At 41.8% G+C, this 23601-nt stretch overlaps 1 protein-coding gene across 1 annotated transcript in view; it reads left to right on the top strand.

The window, feature by feature from the left end:
• LOC5576344 overlaps nucleotides 1–17696 on the top strand; it is an 877728-nt gene extending 860032 nt beyond the window's left edge. The window contains 6 exon segments of the mRNA XM_021837621.1: nucleotides 5270–5332; nucleotides 6715–7210; nucleotides 7281–7389; nucleotides 7458–7590; nucleotides 15619–15717; nucleotides 15790–17696. Coding sequence (XP_021693313.1) covers nucleotides 5270–5332; nucleotides 6715–7210; nucleotides 7281–7389; nucleotides 7458–7590; nucleotides 15619–15717; nucleotides 15790–15961 — 1072 coding nt within the window. The 3' untranslated portion in view covers nucleotides 15962–17696.
• The last annotated feature ends 5905 nt before the right edge of the window (nucleotides 17697–23601 follow it).

The raw sequence follows: 23601 nt of genomic DNA, 5'->3' as shown, positions 1-23601 counted from the left end.
GTTTCTGTTTCAAATATTATGATTTTAAAGTTGGAAAAAGGTCATGTTATTTCTGAACTGCGGTGAACATTTCATATCAATCAGTGTGCAGGAAGCCGAGAGCTACACACTTAAATAAGGCGCCGTCCACAAATTACATAACGCTTGAAGGGGGAAGGGATAGGCTCAAGCGTTACGATTCATACAAAATTTGAAAAAATACAAAAAGCTTTACGGAGGGGAGAGGGGGTCGAAAATTTCCAATTTTGGCTTTACATAATAAATGGATGCTGCCTAAGAACCTATTTCAACTAGAAACCCTAAGTGTGTAGACCACCTAACTTGACCATTGACGGGTAATGCGTACTTTATTCTCTCTAGTACTCAAGATATCTGGAAATATCCTCAGGATATCCGTAAAAGATTCGCTACATGAACTTCTGAACACATCTTCAGAGTGATACTTGAAAGAAACATGCAAATTTTCCGTATAAGATGTAGTCAAAAGGTCTTCTGCGTACAAAAGTGGAAGCGATATATATGCATATTTTATACGATGGAAGTTGGCATGCAATGTGAGTGTAAAGATTTTATTGTGAGCTAGTATGTGGCCTTATGCGACTTAATTTATAACAAAGTTGATATGACAGCTACTACGGATTGCTTCGTACGTACTTGTATACGGAAAGAAGAAAAATGCACTGATGGATTCGGAAAATAGCGTTTTATGCGAGGAAACCCATCCCTCAAACGATTTCCGACACGGTTTTGTGCGAGTTTGGTGTTATTTATACAAGTAAACGAGTTTTTACGTTAATTCTTATACGACTTCTAATGGTCTGGCTATGCAACATGGGTATTTTAGAAACGGAATCAACGAGTAGATATCGAATATCAATGTTTGATACCATCTTGAAATCCAACATGGCGGATCAAAGAGCAAGATGGTGGCTATTGGTTTAAGAAAACCTATGAACTCCAATGCAATATCAAAATTCTCGCGCTTAGTATCATACAGGCGTATCTGCATTGATCGATTTCTCTGCGTCGATTTTCTCTTTAGGTTAGTACATGAAAATCAAACCGTTTTCGTCACATTTTGCGATGCAGCATGAAAAAGGATGATGGGAGCTTTCTACTGAATCGAAAAAAGTAGTTGAAAATAGTCATCCGGCCGAGTAATCAGCCAAAGAGAAAATCGATGAAGAGAAATCGATCACTGCAGTTACGCCCTTATGATACTGAACGCGAGAATTGTTTTGACGGGTAGATGTTGAAAATCGATTTAAACGCCATTTTGGCATTCGAGATGGCTGATCAGGAAATAAAATGACGATATCCGGCTTGTGAAAACATATGGAAACCCAAGTACCGTAATCCGGGGTATCATTGATCAGCGGGGTAAAATTGATCGGAATGACTCATCTCGCAATAAGTAGGTATCTTCATTTATTGATGAAACATTTCCAAAGCATGAATGTTTCTTCTCTTTCTTATATTGATAAGCTACTAAAAATTAGGATTTTTGCAAAAATTGCGTTAACTTTATGCATAAATTTGTCAAGTTTGCGAAACAATGAATTGAATGGTTAAGGATGACACTACCGAAGATTCATGTCTCACATAACTTCTGCAAGCGATATGAGCAAGGAAAATGCGGTTCTCACTAAAAATGGCATCGCCAAAAACGATTCCGCTGTCAAAACTTTTATAAGTATGCTCAATAAGGGAACATTAACGAATTACTGTTAAGGATGTAGAATTCCCTTAGGAACTTGCCTACCTTTAGGCGTATTCCTCTGTTCGAGGTGTTTTTAATTTTGAAATAACTCAAAAAGTAAATGAGATGTAAACGTTCGGACATCATATTCGGATTCAGGGGCCATGATTTAAGTAAGTAACGGCATTTTCAATATTACCGAACGTTGTTTACATGGATGATCAATGTTACCCCATGTCAAGTGAAAAAATACCCCATATCAAAATGAAAAAATCACATAAAACATTTTTGTAAATATGCTTAAACCTTTCAAAAAACAAAATACAGTATATAGTCACGAGCTATGAGTGGCAGTACTTGTTTTAAACATATAAAACTCAGAACATTTGCATTTTTGAATTAAATATATTAGAAATATCCGAAAAACTGATCAATGTTACCCCGGATTACGGTATCCAATAAACCATAAGAGTCGGCACCAAGTCGGTTCTATAGTCGATTCAAAGGCTTGCCCGACAGGGCACTATATTGTGAAAAAGGGCCACTTAAAAGCGAAAGCACTTTTGGCGAATTATTCGGCTGATATTCGGCCTACTTGTTCCGAGCGTTCTGAATCTCTGGAGCAGTGAATCAATTGTTAATCAACACACAGCAACAAAGAAATTGTCCTGTCCTATTCTTGTTGCAACAATTCTATTCCGCAATAACAGTTTATCACCACTTGAACAGAATATGAAAAATATAGCTCATCGCGTGCCTAGCGATTTTCTGGGCTTTGCATTGCAATTTTTGAGAACTTTCTTCGTGCTGGTAAACATTGCCACATTATCGAACAGCATCCATAAAACATTCGATCTTATGTTTAAAATAACTTATAAATCACGAGTTAAAAAGGTGGCAACAATTTCGTATCACAATCCACAAAAGTTGGGACAAATAGTTGTGAATGCGCCTGCTTTGTTGTTTGTTTTTCGTCTGTTCTGATGAAAATTTGTAAAAAAATTATGACACATGAATAGAAAAAAAAAGACAAAACAATATTGTGTTCTTATGATCTTCATCAAAGTTGTTTTTTTTTTTTTGTTGCGTGATCCAGGCTTGAACTGATGAATTATTAGATGATTTCCGCCACATTTCCCAACTACTCTTCTGATGTATTGAAGCAGTGTTTGGATTTTGATCCGAATAAGCCGATCGAACCAGGTCCGTCACACTCGGGCTCAGATTGGGTACCACTTCTAGTACTGCATTTGGTCCCTCGGTAGTACAAAAAGTACCCAGGTTTGACAGATCGCAGTACACTTTTCACGACATTCTAGATTACCTTATGAGCCATAAAATTTTGGGCTACTGCAAGGGACATGGAGGTCTTTAATTTGTCTTTGGATCGAACCATATTCGGAGAGTGTAACAGTTCGCGAACCATTACAGTTCGTGGCACATCGCATTCAGAGAGCCATATGAATGTAAACATTCACTCTCTCGTTTGGTACGTAGAACGAGCGCGTTCAAGAGCAGCAACTCTCACAGACTGCAACAGTATCGAACCAAAGACAAATTAAAGACCTTCATGTCCCTTGCAAATGCCCAAAATTTTATGGCTCATAAGGTAATCTAGAATGCCGTGAAAAGTGTACTGCGATGTGTCAAACTTGGGTACCTTTTGCACTACCGAGGGACCAAATGCAGTACTAGAAGTGGTACCCAATCTGAACCCGAGTGCGACGGACCTGATCGAACCATTCAGGTGATTTATGTTTTGCATCAAACTGGTAATAACTTTCATTTTTCCTGGTAATGCAGCATTTAACAACCTAATTATAATTTAATGGACCATTGAACATCCCTTTGGTTGCAAAAATAGCCCAGAAAATAAAATATGCGCCTCTGTTTCTTGATCAGAATAAAAGTGGGTCAGCGAATGTTACAAGTGTTGACACACAGTGATCGGCGCCAAACAGTAGGTGGTGTGTGTCTAACTTGTTTTCGTTCATGGCTCGTTATCTTCCACGAACGATAAATGTCATGCGTGTTGTATGAATGCAGGCGGTTAAATGGGATAAAATTATGGCTCGTGTGTCAATGATTGTTAAATTTTCCAAAGCCTGTATTGAAGATTTAGTTCGCCCAGAAATATATTTGAAGCAGAAAAGGATTGCAGCGGAAAAAATAGAGGGTGCTGTTAATGCCAGCAAATTCATGCAAGAAGACATGGATTTCATTCAGTAGAAAAGTGGAATTGAAATCCCTCAAAAATAGACTGAAAAGGAAATTCAATAAAATTATCTTTCGGAGAAAGAAAGCTTTCATTATCCTTTTCGTTGTTTCCTATCCCTGGTTCAGAATCATAAACTTCATTATCAGAACCGATACTAAACAGAGGCATTCAAGTTTTTTGTGCTTCAAGAATTGCTTGGCTTAGCCAAATTTTGTTATATAATTTAGTTTTGTTTTGTTTCAAGACTCTTTTGCTCTAGTTAACCTAAACGACATGCCACCAAGTCGTTTATAAACATTGGCAGTTGTTGTATACTGCCTTTATTCAGGATTTACAAACACTGTAACATAGCGTTATATACTAATATACGGTCAATATCAGGTCTTGTAGATCAGAGCCTTTAAAAATGTCTTATGATGCTAGTTGGCGCTGAAAAGCCATTAAACGGCCCGTATACCGCTTATAACAGTGCTTAGTAGTTACCTGTGAACTTATACAACATGAATATTTTCAGAAAGGCTTACCCATGGTGCATAGGTTCCCTTAGATATTGTCTGAACCGCTATTTTGGATTTCAAAATTATGTATAACATCGATTGCCGACATCTACTCGTCGAGTTTGTTCCAGAAATACCAATATTGCATAGATTTTTATGGGTTTTAACTAACCGATAGTCGTCATCGTCCTCTTTGATACACCATCTTGGATTTCGAAAGGGCGTGAAATATCCATTTCGAACATCTACTCGTCGAGCCTCGTCTCGGATTTTAAAATAATATCTTAAATCCATTTCCGACATCTACTCATCGAGTCAGTTGAATTCCGATATGTAACCATCACATAGTAGAACCTAATGCCTACAACACAAATAAAAAAACAGCCTTATATAATGTAGAACAGCTGAAAAATTATGGTGGGTGGTATGCCTGAATGATCAAAATCATTATTTCGCAATCGTCATTTTGTTTTCTTTTTGTCCGCAATCTTGGATTCCAAGACCAACGAATCCGTCTTGGCCCGTTGAACAACTTTGTCTAAGACATGGACCTCATATGTCGTCAGGGTAATAAGGTTGGAACCAACTACACGAAATCCCATATGCTACGGGTGATAGCTGTAAGAGATCGTCCATAAATAACGTAGCATTTTTGACGACCAATAATGTATTTGGTATATGGATGAAGGCTACGATGAAGGAGGGTGATTGTTAAAAATCTGCCAAAAAATGCTACGTCATTTATAGATGTTACATAAATTTAGAAAAAATATTACCCGCTTTCTTCTCTCTTCACCTGAACATCCAAAACCTACTCCCACCCCATATCAAATGGTTACACGCACCTAAATACAGAAAATACAACTCGACTTGGTCGCTGAGAAGTCAGAAATCGACTGTCTCCACGTACGACATGAGGTTAGCCATCACAAAATCTGAATCGCGTCACTCATCTAATAAAAAAAAATCTAAAATGCAACTGCAACTCCTTCGCGAAATAACACCACACCATTTTAGCTATTAGCTTGCTCGGTAATGCATTTGTGACGAATGTGAGGGTGGCAGAGACAGTTGAGATCCACCCTCTAACGCATCACCGTCAATCTCCGAAAAAAAAACTAAACATGCACGTAAATCACATCATTTAGTGGGCGTGTCACCGCTGTCGATCTTCGATCGTTTTTCGTTTTGATTCGATGGTACTAATCGAGAGAGTAGATTACATATTCACATTGCATATTGGCACGCTCGTGACACGAAGTAGAAACCTTGACTTGCACCAATAGGACATTCACCAGATAAAAGGACATTGATACATGTTTCAAAAAATAGCCATACTAACTCCTTTCGATGTTGCTTATCGGTGTTATTTGCTTACTAGTAAAAACTTCATACTAGAGTACTATGAGCGGCTCAAGGGCAAAGCGAGCCTTTTTCAGTGCGTTGCGCCGGTGATCGAAAAGAAACCCGGTAGTTGTACTTTCTACTATGAGTAAGTTTAGGTGGTGTGTCCTTGTTGTTGAAGTGAACCTAACTTACGTGTCGGTTTTCTTTTGTCCAGCAGCGATCAGAAGATTAAGGAGAAGACTTCAATCAGTTTTTCGAATCTCGTTGCAGATCCAAACAAAAATGACTATAGGGCTCGAAGCTTTTTCGAAATGCTTTTGGAGTTTTTATGAATCCCAGAAAAGTTCTCATTGACCTATGTTGGAAAAAGTTTCTCATTCAAAAGTTGTTTTGCGAATTCCTCAGAAATTTCTTTCATATTTACGTATGTACGAGAATTTCCTGAAGAAACTTCCGGAAAATTTGCTGAAGAATAGCACGAAGTAAGAATGGTATTCGAAATGATCTTCTAAACGAATTTCTCATGAAAAAGATTTAGAAAAAAATTAGTTATAAAGTTATAATTACTTAAATTGCTGGAAGAACTTTTGAATGTACATCTGAAAAAGATCAAGGAGAACGATTTGAAGGGATTCCTATAGAAGGTATCCCTGAAGAACCCATTTAAACTTTTGAGAAAACTTCTTAAAAGAAACTCCATAAGGATATAAGAAAACAACTCTTAGAAGCGGACGATTCTTAGAGGGAATGTAGTGAATTTTTGGACCGTCTTTAGAAGTGATGACTTCCGAGTCTAGCATAATTGTCAACTACTAACCCTCATTCAATGTTTTGTCAACGAGTTTGCATGTAGTGTTGGCTCGTTCTTGGCATGATCTTAAGCCGATCGTCAATTCTCGATTACTAATCACATCTCTCTTCTTCTCTAAACCAATTTCCCGCCGAACACGCAGCAAGGACTTATTCGCCGGCAGCCAGCAGCGCTCCCAACAGGAGCTCATCAACCAAAACGACACGGTTTCATGCTACACGTCACGCCGTAACTCGACCACATCCAATGCCACCAGCGAACCGCAAGAGGTGGCACCGCAGTTTGTCAAGTTTGCCCGGGATTCGTCCAAGTATTGGTACAAGCCGAACATCAGCCGCGAAGAAGCGATAGCCTTGCTGCGGAACGCCCCACCCGGAACGTTCGTGGTGCGCGATTCGACCACCTTTGCCAACGCGTACGGCCTGGTGGTCAAGGTGGCCCATCCACCACCCGGGGTGCAGTCCAAGGGACCGAACAGCGAGGAACTGGTGCGGCACTTCCTGGTCGAACCGACGATCCGCGGAGTCCGGTTGAAGGGTAGCCCGAACGAGCCCGTCTTCACGTCGCTCTCGGCTTTGGTGTACCAGCACTCGATCACCCCGCTGGTTCTGCCCTGTCGGCTCATCATACCGGACACGGTGAGTTGACTTTGATTGTCGAGAAAAGTCCGGGAAAGGATTTTCATGTTGGGGTTTATTAATTTTGCAGGATTTGCAACAGACGGACTTCCATTCGCCGGCCCAGCAGCAGCTTCTGATGCAAGGCGCTGCCTGCAATGTTCTGTACTTGTTCACCTGTGATACAGAGTCGCTCACAGGTAAGTTAACCCACGCTATGGGGAATTTGTTGGTTGCGATTCTACAGTTTTGCTTTTACCCTTCATAGGACCCCAAGCCATCAGGAAAGCAGTGGGACTGCTGCTATCGTTACGACCGCTTCCAAAACCTACGCAAGTGCACTTCAAAGTATCGATCCAGGGTATCACGCTCACCGACAACACTCGGCAGCTGTTCTTCAGGTAAGATGTTTATAAAATCCCAACTAACATTTACTCATTTAACAAACACCATTATGGCAGTTTTATTCAGCATCATGTTCAATAACATTTTAATAATTTTCATGGCCAACCTTTGTTCAGGCGTTGTTCACACGAATTTGGAGAAACTTTAAAGCATGTCGTTGAATTCCAACTTTATTTTTCAGCTTTTAAACGTTTTACAAGCAATTAGTTCAGCTTTTATACGACTGGTCCAAAAACTATGAACCTGAACTATGTGTTTGGTAATCGTCATTTTGGCCTCTATTGGATCAACTGTACTTATAATATACTGAAGCTGAATAAGGATTTTATAAGATACTTACTCAGCTCTTATTCATGCTTATGTTAAACAAAAACAAAAAACGTTAGTTCGTCTTCTGAATATCCTTTTATACATATACATTTAGCTTGGTAAATGGCTGGGCATGGCGTACCATTGGTACCTTGCGTACCTGAAGGAATAAAATAGACCCCTTTGTGCGGTCCTTAGCCTCTTGCCCAGCAACTCCTATCCCTACCTCATCGCGGTACTGGCCGGGGTACGAGTAACCTTAGGGAAGATCGGGTAACCAACCCCCGGTGGGAACTTTGGTCGTATGCTGACAGGGAAGGGGGGGGTTTGCTTTTGCTTTTGCTTCTGCAAACCTTGAGCGTCTGTACTCCATGTTAGGAGCGGCTCACAACAGCGTCTGTTCCCCATGTCAGGGGCGGCAGAGAAGGACTCTAAGCTAAACTGCGCACTATGGTCCTCCGAACATTTAGGGGGAATGGTTCTCCGGAAATCTAGGGGGTTGGTGTCAGGCCCTGCAAGCCAGCCGTAAAAAAATCAAGCAACGAATAATCAACGAGAGAATACGAACTGGGACAATCGGCGAAGACCACAGCGACGTAAAGGTACTAGCGATTGGAAGCTCGGTACGTGGAACTGTAAATCTCTCAACTTCATCGGGAGCACACGCATACTCGCCGACGTGCTGAAGGACCGTGGATTCGGCATCGTAGCGTTGCAGGAAGTGTGTTGGAAGGGATCAATGGTGCGAACGTTTAGAGGTAACCATACCATCTACCAGAGCTGCGGCAACACACATGAGCTGGGAACAGCTTTTATAGTGATGGGTGATATGCAGAGGCGCGTGATCGGGTGGATGCCGATCAATGAGAGAATGTGCAAGTTGAGGATCAAAGGCCGGTTCTTCAACTTCAGCATAATAAACGTGCACAGCCCTCACTCCGGAAGCACTGATGATGATAAAGACGCTTTTTACGCGCAGCTTGAACGCGAGTACGACAGTTGCCCAAGCCACGACGTCAAAATCATCATAGTAGATCTAAACGCTCAGGTTGGCCAGGAGGAGGAATGCAGACCGACGATTGGAAAGTTCAGCACCCACCGGCTGACGAACGAAAACGGCCTACGAATGATTGATTTTGCCGCCTCCAAGAATATGGCCATTCGTAGCACCTACTTCCAGCACAGCCTTCCTTACCGATACACCTGGAGATCACCACAGCAGACAGAATCACAAATCGACCACGTTCTGATTGATGGTCGGCACTTCTCCGACATTATCGACGTCAGGACCTATCGTGGCGCTAACATCGACTCTGACCACTATCTGGTGATGGTCAAACTGCGCCCAAAATTCTCCGTCGTTAACAACGTACGGTACCGACGGCCGCCCCGGTATGACCTAGAGCGGCTCAAGCAACCGAATGTCGCAGCGGCATACGCGCAGCAACTTGAGGCTGCATTACCGGAAGAAGGTGAGATGGACGAAACCCCTCTTGAGGACTGCTGGAGAACAGTAAAAGCAGCCATCAACGATGCAGCTGAGAGCAACGTCGGGTACGTGGGACGGAGTCGACGGAACGATTGGTTCGACGAGGAGTGCCAGGAGGTTTTGAAGGAGAAGAATGCAGCGCGGGCGGTCATGCTGCAGCAAGGGACCCGGCAAAACGTGGAACGCTTTTAACGGAAACGGCAACAGCAGACCCGCCTCTTACGGGAGACAAAACGCCGCCTGGAGGAGGCGGAGTGCGAGGAGATGGAACAGCTGTGCCGGTCTCAGGAAACGCGTAGGTTCTATCAGAAGCTCAACGCATTCCGCAACGGCTTCGTGCCGCGAGCCGAGATGTGCAGGGATAAGGATGGGAGCATTCTGACGGACGAGCGTGAGGTGATCGAAAGGTGGAAGCAGCACTTCGACGAGCACCTGAATGGCGCTGAGAGCACAGGCAATGAAGGACGGGACAACGGAAGAAATGCCTTCGTCGGTACTGCGGAAGATGGAAACCAACCAGCCCCCACTTTGAGGGAGGTTAAGGATGCCATTCACCAGCTCAAGAACAATAAAGCTGCTGGTAAGGATGGTATCGGAGCTGAACTCATAAAGATGGGTCCGGAAAGGCTGGCCATTAGTCTGCACCGGCTGATAGGCACAATCTGGGAAACAGAACAGCTACCGGAGGAGTGGAAGGAAGGGGTAATCTGCCCCATCTACAAGAAAGGCGACAAGTTAGATTGTGAGAACTTTCGAGCGATCACCATTCTAAATGCGGCCTACAAAGTAATATCCCAAATCATCTTCCGTCGTCTGTCACCCGTAGTAAGCGAGTTCGTGGGAAGTTATCAAGCCGGCTTCGTTGACGGCCGATCGACAACGGACCAGATCTTTACTGTACGGCAAATCCTCCAAAAATGTCGTGAATACCAGGTTCCAACGCATCACCTTTTCATTGATTTCAAGGCGGCATACGACAGTATCGACCGCGTAGAGCTATGGAAAATCATGGACGAGAACAGCTTTCCCGGGAAGCTCACGAGACTGATAAGAGCGACAATGGAAGGTGTGCAAAATTGTGTGAAGGTTTCAGGCGAATATTCCAGTTCGTTTGGATCCCACCGGGGACTACGACAAGGTGATGGACTTTCGTGCCTGTTGTTCAATATTGCGCTAGAAGGTGTTATGCGGAGAGCCGGGCTTAACAGCCGGGGTACGATTTTTACGAGATCCAGTCAATTTGTTTGCTTCGCGGATGATATGGACAAACATTTGAAAAGGTGGCAGACCTGTACACCCGCCTGAAACGCGAGGCTGCAAAAGTTGGACTGGTGGTGAATGCGGCCAAGACAAAGTACATGCTAGCTGGTGGGGCCGAGCGCGACAGGGCTCGTCTAGGTAGACGGGAATACATACGTTCGAGGTGGTCGACGAGTTCGTCTACCTTGGATCCTTGCTGACGGCTGACAATAACGTTAGCCGTGAAATACGGAGGCGCAGAAGAAGTAGAAGTCGGGCCTACTATGGCCTCCAGAAGAAGCTGCGGTCAAAAAAGATTCACGCCCGCACCAAATGTACCATGTACAAAACGGCCGGTAGTCCTCTACGGGCATGAAACGTGGACGATGCTCGAGGAGGACCTGCAAGCACTTGGAGTCTTCGAACGTCGGGTGCTTAGGACGATCTTCGGCGGTGTGCAGGAGAACGGTGTGTGGCGGCGAAGGATGAACCACGAACTCGCCCAACTCTACGGCGAACCCAGTATCCAGAAGGTGGCCAAAGCTGGAAGGATACGATGAGCAGGGCATGTGGCAAGAATGCCGGACAGCAACCCTGCAAAGATGGTATTCGCTTCGTATCCGGTTGGTACAAGAAGGTGGGCAGCGCAGCGAGCTAGGTGGGCGGATCAAGTGCGTATCGATTTGGCGAGCGTGGGGCAGAACCGAGGATGGAGAGATGCGGCCACGAACCGAGTATTGTGGCGTGAAATTGTTGATTCAGTGTTATCTGTGTAGATGTTAACTAAATAAATGAAAATGAAATGAACATATACATTTGTTTAGTGTAATATTGGCTTTTCAATTGGGCGAAACATGTCTTGTTCAGCTCATTAGTAAAACAATCTTGACTAGTCGAATGGGAATCTTTGGAAACGTTCGATAAGTGGCGATTCAACTTTTGTTCATTCTAATGCATAACGTTGAACATTTTCCTAAGTTTGTGTTAAAAAAGTACCTTTTCAGCTCTTTATAGAGCAAAATTTTTATTTAGCTATCATTACCACTATTGAACAATAATGAAACATTCATGCTTGTTTGTGGCTCTGAATTGTTAGTTGGGATTGTAATGTTTCAAGAGTAGTTTAAGTGCATTTGCCATTAAAGTGGTACATTGTGTTGGTAGTACGTAATCCGAACTTCTTCAATCTCCTATCGATCGTCTGATTCCAAATTTGTCCGGACTGCTCCAAGCCATCGAGGATCTTCTTCAGATGGCACACCTCACCGGATGCACCCGTCTCGTATCCCTTCGGTTGGCGCATGTATACAGTCTCGCTTAGAGTGCAGTACAAATAGGCCGTTTTTATGTCGACGTGCTTCACTAGAAGATGTCGACGAGTAGCAATAGTAAGCAATGTTCGAAATGTTACCTGTTTTGCCACCGGGGCGAATACTTGGTCGTAGTCAGAACCAAACTTATGGCTAAAGCCTTGCGCTACCAGTCTCGCCTTGTAACGCGTTACTCGTCCATGCTTGTCTTGCTTCCGCTTATACAGCCACTTGGAACCAACGGCATTTCGTCCTTCCGGTAGTGGACCGTCGAATTCTGTCGATGTGATTACATCTCCTCCTCCATTCCTGCAATCCATGCTTCGCTTTCCGGGCTATTCACCGCATCATCGTATACGTATCCTATAGGAGGTTGGTTCAGCAACTAGGGCCATGTTGCTCGTTTCACGGTACCGCCGAGGAGCGACACCCTTATTAGACCCCTCGGATCTCCGTACGATGGTTTCATGCATGTCTTCCTGAACGGACTCGTTGCAAGAATCGAAATCGGTCACAACCCATGCACTGCTGTTATGGGTGGCAACGAGTGTAGGATGTCTTCGTATGTCTCCTCACCCAGATTTGGAACATCGGTATTTAGTTGGACCAACTCCTCCTCAACGAATCTGGCGTCTCGACTTATGAACAACTAGTTAGTGGCCATATCGATGAACTTGTATACTTTGTTATTATTGGAATAGCCAATGAATGTTATTTCTTTTGCTTTGTCCTGGAGTTTGCTTCGCTTTTCCTTTGGCACATGGATGAACGCTTCGCACACAAATACCTTCAGATGCGACACGTTCGGTTTGCGTCCTCACCAGAGCTCATACGGTGTCGTCTCCACCGCACGAGGAGGAAGTTGATTCTGTAGATACACAGTGGTACTGCTAGCTTCGGCCCAAAATCTTTACGGCATCCATCAGCATACAACGACACATTTCGATGACGTATCGATGGCGACGCTTCGCTACTTCATTTTTCTGTGGCGAATATCCAGCAGTGCACTCGGGATGGATTCCATGCTTGCGGTAGAACTTAATCAGCGCTTCGCTCTAATACTCCTCTCCCCTATCTGACCTGATGCGCTTGGGAAATTTTCCAAACTGCGTGTGGACATAGTTCAGTACTCCTCGATGCGATCGACGACCTCGGATTTTTTCTTCAAAAAAATAAATCGTACAGTAGCGACTGTGGTCATCTACAATAGCCACTCACCGAAGGTGTAACCAAGGGTCCATATACGTCCGTATGGATGAGGTCTAATGGCATGCTGGTCTTCTTTTCGGTGGTCTTGGGGAAGGGAGTTCGAGCTTCCTACGCTGCCGAACTCCTCCTAGTCAACTGAACCATACAACTCCTGGCCAACTGCACCTTGCTCCTTGAGTGCTACTGAGTTCCTTCCAGCATCGGCGAATTCGCAAATCCGCAGCTTCCAGCCTCGTTCTTAGCATCTTGGCCTTTAACTCTTGGGTCCGCATCCAAGACTCCACCTCAGTGTCCAGCAGTCCTCAATAGGGGCTTCATCGATCTACGTCATACCAATGAGGCTGTCGGTCACAAAATATTGATGATGACGGATAGTTTTGACAATCACCAGATAGTGGTCAGAGTCAATGTTAGCGCCACGATAGATCCTGATGTCAATAATGTCGGAGACGTGCCATCCATCAATCAGAACGTGGTCCATTTGTCCGCTTCAAGCGCAGTATTGAACAACAGCCATCGCGTTCCCTGTCCTGACATTCTGTGCCTGTACTCTCTGCGCCATTCAAGTGTTCATTGTAGTGCTGCTTTCACCTATTCGATCACCTCGCGTCCGTCCGTCAACACATTTCAGTTCGCGGCGCGAAGCCTTTGCGGCATGTGTTGAGCTTCTAATTCAACTCCATCTCTTAGCATTCCACCTCTTCCAGGCAGCGCTTTTGTCTCGGAATAGGCGGATTTGCTGTTTCCGCTTCCGTCTGTATCGGTCCACGTTTTGCCATTTCAGCCCGCGCCGCACTCTTCTCCTCCAAAACCTCCTAACATTCCTTGTCGAACCAATCATTTCTTGATCTCCGTTCCACATATCCGACAATGCTTTCGGCAGTGTCGTTTATGGCTACATTGACTGTCCTCCAGCAGTCCTCAAGAGGGGCCCTATAGAGCTCGCCCTTATCCGGCAACGCTGCCTCAAGATACTGCGCGTACGCATTGGCGACATTCGGTTGTTTCAGTCGCGCTAGATTGTATCAAGGCGGGCGTCGGTACCGTACATCGTTGATGACGAATAATTATGGTCGCGGAGTCGATGTAGCGCCACGATTGGTTCTGACGTCGGTTATGTCGGAGAAGTGCCGTCCATCGATCAAAACGTGGTCGATTTGCGATTCTGTCTGCTGAGGTGATCTCCAGGTGTACCGATACGGGAGGCTGTGCTGGAAATAGGTGCTACGAAGGACCATATTCTTGGAGGCGATAAAATCTATCAGTCGTAGGCCGTTTCGTTTGTCAGCCGGTGGGCGCTGAACTTTCCAATCGTCGGTCTGAACTCTTCCTCCTGGCCAACCTGTGCGTTCAAATCTCCTATGATGATCTTGACGTCGTGCTTTGGGCAGCGGTCGTACTCGCGTCCTTGTCAGCTTGCCAATGTGCTTCTTGTCATTTTGCCTCCGTGGTGACTTAACTGAAGTCACTGTCGACTAACAAATTTCACTCGACATGGTTGTGTCTCTCGTGTTTTTCGACAGTTGTCACTATATGTGACTGGATTACTATTGGAGTCGACGGATGACATCTGAAAAATGCATGCTTTGATCGACAAAGAATACAGATGAGTCACATGAATCTGTGCGATTTACAATATAGAGCCCCAAATGGAGAGTCACTTCACTCGAGTCGAGAATTATCACCTCGCTATACGAGACCGACAATTCTCACCTCACGCCACTCGTAGAATGAACTCTATTGTGGCTCATCACAGTCCGAAAGACGCACGTGTCCGAATGGCCAACGGTCCGTTCCGTCGCCGGAACAGTTCTGCCCTTCACAGGAACTCACAACAACGCGATGGGATTTCTCCGATCCTGATGCACTTGTATACATTTTTGGTTTTCCCCCAAAAACTGGAGGCACAATAAAATGGCGCTGAACGGCTCAGCCAACGTCGACACTTGCTTTCTGCCGAATGACTTCCTCTTTTTCCTTTGTTGGCTCATGCAGAAGAAGGTTTGTTCTTTCGTTTTGGTACGACTGCTGACTACTGTCATTCATTTTGGCAAAAGGCGTATACGAATATGGCTCATAACTAATCAAATTATTACTGAGATTGCTCAAAATCGAAAGGCATTTGGATTGAACGTTACACACCGACAAAAAATCCGTTTGCTCTTCTTTAACCCTTCTTGGTCGGTTAAATGTATCCGATATATTACACTTTCTACATCATACTAGAGGGGATGACTCCTGGATTCTGACGCAACTAAGAGCAAGCGTTGTTCAGCAATTTACTGTTTTTTTTTTTCTAAACTAATCATATTTGAATACTTTTTCATCGAACTCCCTACAATCTAAACTTCTACTCGTTATGGGCCCATAACCTATCAACTGCTGAATGTTTTCTGCTTCGGAAAGAGAGCAACTTCGCTATCAAACGTAATCATACTCAAAAATTACTTTCTCTTTTCTTTCGACAGACGACACTACCCATCAAACAACGTTTCGTTCTGCAGCCTGGATCCGGACGAGCATCGGTGGAGCATTCCATCGACTACTGGAGACATCCCATCCAACAAGTAAGTATTGGGATCACAATCTTCTGTAGTTCTGAAGACAAGAAATCTGTAACTCCATAATCTTTTTCGCAGGCGCATCTTTGCCTTCGTCGCCAAGCGGTCACCGACCTCGGCGGACAATCAGTGCCACGTGTTCTGCGAACTGGAAACCACCCAACCGGCTTCGGCCATAGTCTCATTTGCCAACAAGGTTGTACTAGGGGGCACCGGCGGTCAACAGCCTGCACCTGCGCGAGCAATTTAAAGTCACGAATGGGAAATCATACAAATACGATTGTAAAATTTAACAAAGTCAAGTCATTTTGTAATTGTAATTCTAACACGTTTTTACAATTTATGCATAACTCTGGAAATCCGACTAGCAGAGCGGTCGGATTTAAAATTACTTATTATGTATTGGTACTACTTAATGAAAAACAAACTGGAAATTAAGCAGCCACAAAGCAGCCATAACTGCATGGAAATTTAGAAGAGATTGGACACCACGTGTAGCATAAACATAAAAAAATATTGTGTAGTCAACGCAGAATTACACTTAATAATTTGAAAGCATCTGTATTATTTATGTTTAAAAATGCTATCTAATAACTCTACCATGTACGTCATTGTAATTATTATGATTTAGTTGAACGCATGTATAATCGTAGTTCTCCGCGCAAAATAAGAGAAAATATTATTTAACACTGAAGAAAAATATTTATGATGAAAATAATTAACCTTCCTGTGCTAATCTGTAAAAGAAATTCCTTACCCTTTATTGCTCCGCAGAAACACATCTCAAACTAACTCCTGCACTGAAACAAATGAAACGATACTTTTCCTGCTTTGACGGGCTAACTTTAAATGCTACTTTTGAGTAGTTTTACTTTTCTACATCGCTTACACACAGATCTGACTAACACAAACACAATCAACGAACGACACGTACACACTTGCACGTATAGAAGATGCGACTGCACATACACTACAACAAAACAATTCACTTTATTCTTTTTTGAACGACAGCAATACCCCGCACAAGCGCAAACCACGAGCAATCCCTTTTCGCAAACGCTTTTGTATTCCTTAAAATCTTGTTCCTTCGTTAGTTTAAATTTGATTTAGAATTTCGAAACCATTAATTTTCTTTTAGCTTTTTTCTCTACGCTGAAAATTGCTTTGAGAGAATTGCCAAAAATTATAAAAATCTTCCAAAAACATCCTAAAATTGGAAAATTGAGAATATTTTTTTCGCTTTGCCGTACTGTTGTCAAAGAAGAAATAAGTGTTACGAAAAAAACAAACTACTAAACGAACAAACGAACGAATAAGTGCCCCACGAGCACTTATATTAGACGTAAAACGCTAAAAAGAAAAGTATTAAACAAAAAAGTTAGTCACTAGAGAAGCAATCTAAACCTACAAACCAACATAACCTAAAAGTAGTGCACTCAAACGGACTAATCAATCGCGTGACAGTTGACGCGGAAATAATGAGAAAAAATGTGCCTAATTTGATACCGGTTGAAAAACTCGAATTTATACCGTTTAATACATGAACATGTACGCAGTTGATCGTTTTCTAATCGTTGGTAGCAACATTCTTGGAAGAAATTTTGCAATAAAACTTGCACACGTATAATCACTTCAGGAGTTTCATAAAATTGTCGTTCAACGTAAACTTACTCGGAATAGGAGTTGAAAGCGAACCACAAGTGTTTAAACTAGTCCCGTATACCACAACACAAACATACAAACAAAACTGCAATAGGTACCTTTACAATAAAAAGTTAGTTTTACATCGATCTGAAATTTTTGTTCTAAAAACCGTTATTAATTTATTATTGTTTAAACTCCTGCTTCCCGCATCCACACCACTTCCACAATTTCGTTATAAATATTATCACAAACTGGATCCAATATTTCAATACATAGTGTATACATTCGGAAACAGTTCAACAATGAATAAGACAGTAAAATTCAGTGCAAACCACAAAGAATAAATCAAAATGAGTAAATTCGAAAAACATAGTAATTTTCTCCATTTTGGAACTACTTTACAGTTGTTGTGTACATATGACAGGAAAAGTAAAAAAAAATATGTTCAAATAATAAACGTAAAAAAATAAATCTTCAATTTCTTAATTTCCTTTCTTCCGAAATTCCTTCAGTCCTTATAACATTACGTTTCTTTGTTTTGAAAGAATAACTTTCAAATATGTTACGGGCCCAATTGAATTCAATTATATAGGCTAGTTTTAATTTTATGAAGCTCCCACCCTTTTCTCTGCACGTATCACAGCATGAAGCCTTAACGAAATGCATTAAACTTCCGACATATACTATTCGCCAAAAATATGGAACTGCTTCACCGAGTATTCAAGGATTCCTCCATGAACACCGCAGAGGTTTCCTGCAAGAATTCCTTCAAAAAAAAAATACACTACCCGTCATAAATATGGACTCACTAAAATAAGTATTGCAACACTCAGCTGAATATTGAATCACCCCCAAAAAGTTTAGCATCACCTCAAAACAGGTAAATTCACATTGCTATATCTCGAGATCCTTACAACTTGCAAAGAAGCGATCTTCAGCAAAGTTGTGCAGAGGATCAAGGACATCCGGAAGACAAATAGTTTAGTTCGCGATTTTCCGCTAGATGGCACTAGTGAGCATGTAAAATTGAGCATTTCAAACTAGCTTGTGATTCACAAGAGATAGAAAGTTTGGGTCTTCGGCAAAGTTGTTCAGGGGATCAAGGACATCCAGAAAACAAATAGTTTGGTTCGCGATTTTGCCGCAAGGTGGCACTAGTGAGCATGTAAAATTGAACATTTTAAACTAGTTCTAGCTTGTGATCCACAAGAAACATAAAGTTCGGGTCTTTGGCAAAGTTGTTCAGAAAGTAAAGGACATCCGAATATCAAACCGTTAGGTTCATAATTTTTGCAATAGATAGCACTAATACGGATGTTAAATTAAAATATGAAACAAAAAATATCTTTTGAACCAGATGAGATAGAAAGTTTGTGTCTTCGGCAAAGTTGTTCGGAAAGTCAAGGGCATCCAGGAAACAGTTTGAGCTATAATTTTGCCATCATGTAGCGCTGTTGATCATGTTTAAATGAGTACTTCATTCTAGCTCTATCTCTTGATTTTACTACGGTCCAAATTAGTCATGAAAACCAACTTTTACTCTGGTTCTGGAGGAATGACTGTACCTAAACCTTATGAATTTGATAAGATGGAATCTCTAGAATGCTGTTCAGAAAGCCTTTGGCATTTGGAAGTTAAAGTGATTAGGGACGGAATAATATTAAATTAAAAAGATTCAGGTCAGATCAATTCTATATTAAAGTGTATCAGATCTGATTCTTGTTCTAGTGATTCTGATATGATCCACTCCATGCGAGTGATTCAGTCAGGACTCATATTCATCATATTCATATTATCTAAGTCAGAATCTCTTCACATACAAGTGGTTCATGTTTGACTGACTTCATATCCAAGTGATTGATGTCTGATTCTCTTTAAATTCATGTTTTTCGAGTTTGATCAACTCTATATTCAAGTAATTCAGGTTTGACTTGAATATGTAGCCAAAAAAATCATGTCAAATTCACTCATGTTCCATACCCGCAAGTGTTTTACATCAGATTCACTTTATAATTAAGTGATTCAGAATCCATATCCAAGTGAGTCTTACCTGATTCATTCATATACGACTGTTTCAGGTTTGATTCACTTAATGTTCAAATGATTTCAAGTGCACACGTATAATCACTTCAGGAGTTTCATGAAATTGTCGTTCAACTTGATTGCTTCAGCATAAAACATTTTCGGCGTCTTCGCATCTAGCAAAAGACATCTTCCTATCTCGACTAAAGATCGGTTCTTGGTGGGCTTCGTGGCCGTGCGGTTAGCGGCGTCAGCCGTTTAGGCGTATTGTGCCACGAAGCGTGGGTTCGATTCCCACTCCAGTCGGTGGAAACTTTTCGTCAAACGAAAAATTCATCACTGGACTACTGGGTGTTCTGTGTTGTCCGTTGCCTAATGTTCGTGATTGTTCAGTCTGTGCAGCCTTTGGCTGAAGACGGTGTAAATTGTCTTTTTTTCTTACCGATACTCCATTCTCATGCGGAGTATAGCTGGTGTTGAACTGCTGTCGAATGTCCTTTTGGCGCAAAATTCCGAGCGAATTATTTTCGGCGGCCTACCGAACCTTTATCTTTATTTTTTAAACCTAATCTTAAATCTTTATCTACCGCACGTACTGCTAGATATATTCGGTCGCTTTTGATTTCCGTCGCAGAAAGTTCACCACAGAATATCGAGTGAAGTCGTCCGTGATGGCCATGATATACCGACACCCACCTGGAGTTGGTGTGTTCATTAGCCTGGGACACGGTTATATGAAAAATTTAGATTCTCGCTCCAGTCCACTTTTTGGATTACATTTACTGTCGTGAATCGCAAGTCAGTCCCATCTGCATTTTCGTCAAAATTGGGTTGAGTTCAGTTTTCAACATATCTTTCAATGTTCTTTCAGCTGCCCTAATGAGATAATAAATTTTATTCGGAAAAAGTAGGAAAAAACAGCAAGTCTAATTGTCCCATAATGAAAAGTAACCGCATATCAGTCCCACTACAGATTTCTGCATCGTGTAACACAAAAATGAACCGTGTTTTTATCATCTTTATATTTTTCTCCGAAAGATAAATATCCAAGCCTCTTGATTTTTTTTGAATATTCGTATGGAAAACGAGTTTTTAAACTTCACAGCCCATTTTCTCAATGCCTACTTTTTACAGATGGGACTGACTTGCGATTCACGGCAGTTTAGGTTCGATAACAACTGTGCAAAATTTCAGCTCGATCGGAGAAACTATATTTTAGCGCCAGCTGTTCGAAGTTTGTATGGGGCTTAGTATGGGAAATTTTGCCCGATTTTGTTTTTATTGTTATTCCTTTACGTGTTCATCAACTTCACCTTGCCAATAGGTTTTCATTGAATAACTTTTTTCACAAGTGTTGGATTGTTTCACAGTCTTGGGCAATATTCTTCATCGTAAAATTACCTATCGAGGTCTGTGTTCAGAATTTTTATAGAGGTCAATGGGCGACCTTTGGCGATTTTTCTTTGCAAAAGTATTGTTTGTTTTGTTGAGGAATAGATTCTCGTGCACATTTTGAACGTGGAAAAATAAATACCTACACGTCCGTTTCTATGGCACTTAAATAAAAGCACGCAACTTGCATTCAATGTACAATCCAACATAATGCGTTACATGTTGGTTTTGTTAGCTACGACGCCATCCAATATATGGCAAACATGGTGGGAGAATATTTTGGTGTGACAAAATTATTTAGGTGTGAGTCTATTAGAGGACAAAATCCTCAATAAGTTTTCCCATAGTAAATCCTATACAAACTTTGAACGGCTGGCGCTAAAATATAGTTTCTCCGTTCGAGCTGAAATTTTGCACAGTTGTTATGGGACCTAAATGCATTCCAAAAAATGGACTGGAGCGAGAATCTAAATTTTGTCTCACACTAGTGTTCATCGGTCCGCACAGTTCTGTATGCACCAGGTCTAGAGGTTACTTCGACTTCTTCGGGAAAAGTAATCTTGAAAAATTACCCTCCAAACAACATTCACAGATGGCCTTGGCTCCACAGTTCACAACCTTGATACCGGTTGCAAGTTTTTTTTTTGCTAGCATGTCACCGACTGCTTCAAGATCTCTGTGGCCGAACATCCAATGTACGATACGGCAAAGACGTTGCCAACTGCTACTACCTTCTCGTGCTTGGTAATGCGACATCCTACGTCATCGAAACCGACAGTTGCTCCTCTTTTGATAGCGGATCTAACATAAAACAAGTTTGCTTCGAGATCAGGAACGAACAGCGTGTCGATGAGAGTCGGGGTATTGATCGACCCGTCCGGTCCAGCTCATTGAATACGACTCACACTTTTGCCAGCAGATTTCGTCTAGAACCCGTTCGCCGGCACAACGTCATCGGTAATAAGTCTCTTCCAACGATTCGTAAAATTGCTTGCTAGCTGCCATTTGCGAAGTAACTCCAGAATCAACCGCCCATGAATCTGAGCTGCCACCTATCAGGATAGCGTACTCGTCAGGACTGCTACAAATCCTTCTGCTTGTGTCCGACCTTCTGATAATGATGACAAATGATTTGTTTGCTCGTACCGTAAGGACGCCATCCACCGCTCATTTAAGATCATTTCCAAATAATTTTTCATATAAAAAAAAATATGTTTAAAGATATTGTAACCCGATTTGCGCTAAAAGCTAGATAATTGTATTGGTTTTATTGAGGATTTTGTCCTCTAATAGACTCACACCTAAATAATTTTGTCACACCAAAATATTCTCCCACCATGTTTGCCATATATTGGATGGCGTCGTAGCTAACAAAACCAACAAGTAACGCACATGTAACGCATTATGTTGGATTGTACATTGAATGCAAGTTGCGTGCTTTTATTAAAGTGCCATAGAAACGGACGGGTGAGTATTTATTTTTCCACGTTCAAAATGTACACGAGAATCTATTCCTCAACAAAACAAACAATATGGTAAAAATATTTATCTGGCTTAAAAATATGCGAATCACTAAGAAAAAAATAAAAAAGTATTACCCACTTACGGGTCCTATTACCGCTCATCCAGAATATAGGGACCCATTCACCGCTCATGTGTGACCCATTCACCGCTCATTTTTTAATTTGTTTCTTTAACAAATATAATAATTTTTATTTAAAATGTACTCTTCATGCATAGAAAGGCTTTGCAACAAAGATCGTGATATGCAGACTTGAACATTTATTTGCTTTTTACATGTGCGTCAACATTTTAAAATTAACAGATTGATTTTTTTTCGATTAGATTTCTGATTTTTTTTTTCTTATTTATCTCTATCCCTTTCATAGTGATTTATGGTTCAAATTCAGATTTTATTTGTCAAAATTCTCTGTACTAAAAACATCAATTACAATTCAGTTCTTTTTGCAGGATTTAGACAATGACTTCCTGGCCTTCAATTTACGCTTCATCTTTTTTTCTTCATTTTTGATTTCCTGTTCCTTTTTCTTCTTCTCTCGTTCTGTCCGTTTTTTAGTCTTCTCGCATTCAATTGCTATTTTTTCTTGCTCTTTCGCATTCAGGTATGCAATAAAAGTCTGACTTGTCGCTACCGCAGGAAGGCGAAAATGTTGTTTAGTGCGTGATGATTCGTGAGATTTCTGCATTTCCTTCGGAAATGGAAAAACGCTTTGAAACACTTCATCTACCGCACAACTTGAAGTAGGAACCATTCCAGACGAACAAGTATTTATAGAATCTTGGATGTTTGTCGCACCTGCAGAATCTTCTAGGGCAGCAATCGACACGCTCGATTCCTCACTGATCGGCAAGGTGTGTTCTCCATCTGCAAAAAAATGTTAAAATTACGCACAATTTTTAACAAGCTGTTCATGATTTGTGTATCAGATCTTTACCTTCTGAAAATCCCATAAAATCGCTTTCATCGTCACTTTCGTTGTGAGTGTTTCTTTCAATCTCACGTTTCCATTTTTTCCAAAATTGGAACAAATTGGTTTCTTCCTTTGCTCTATGCCACTGCCTAAAGTCTACTTGTTTGCGGAATTCTCTTAGCTGATAGCGTTAGCGTTAGCGTAGTTACGGTATACTTCGTAGATTGGATACTAGCAACATTCATGTCTCTTTTTAATAATCTCATCCTGACTACTTTCAAGAACAAGGCAGGGGAGTATACCTTGTTCAAATCATAAACAAGAATACTAAAAGCATGAATATCGCTATTCCCGGCCACGCCCATCTTTACCGTAACTTGGGATAGGGGAAGGAAATGTT

Source organism: Aedes aegypti, chromosome 1, assembly GCF_002204515.2.
Source record: "Aedes aegypti strain LVP_AGWG chromosome 1, AaegL5.0 Primary Assembly, whole genome shotgun sequence".
Taxonomy (NCBI): Eukaryota; Metazoa; Arthropoda; class Insecta; order Diptera; family Culicidae; genus Aedes; species Aedes aegypti.
This window is presented reverse-complemented; position numbering and strand designations above follow the sequence as displayed.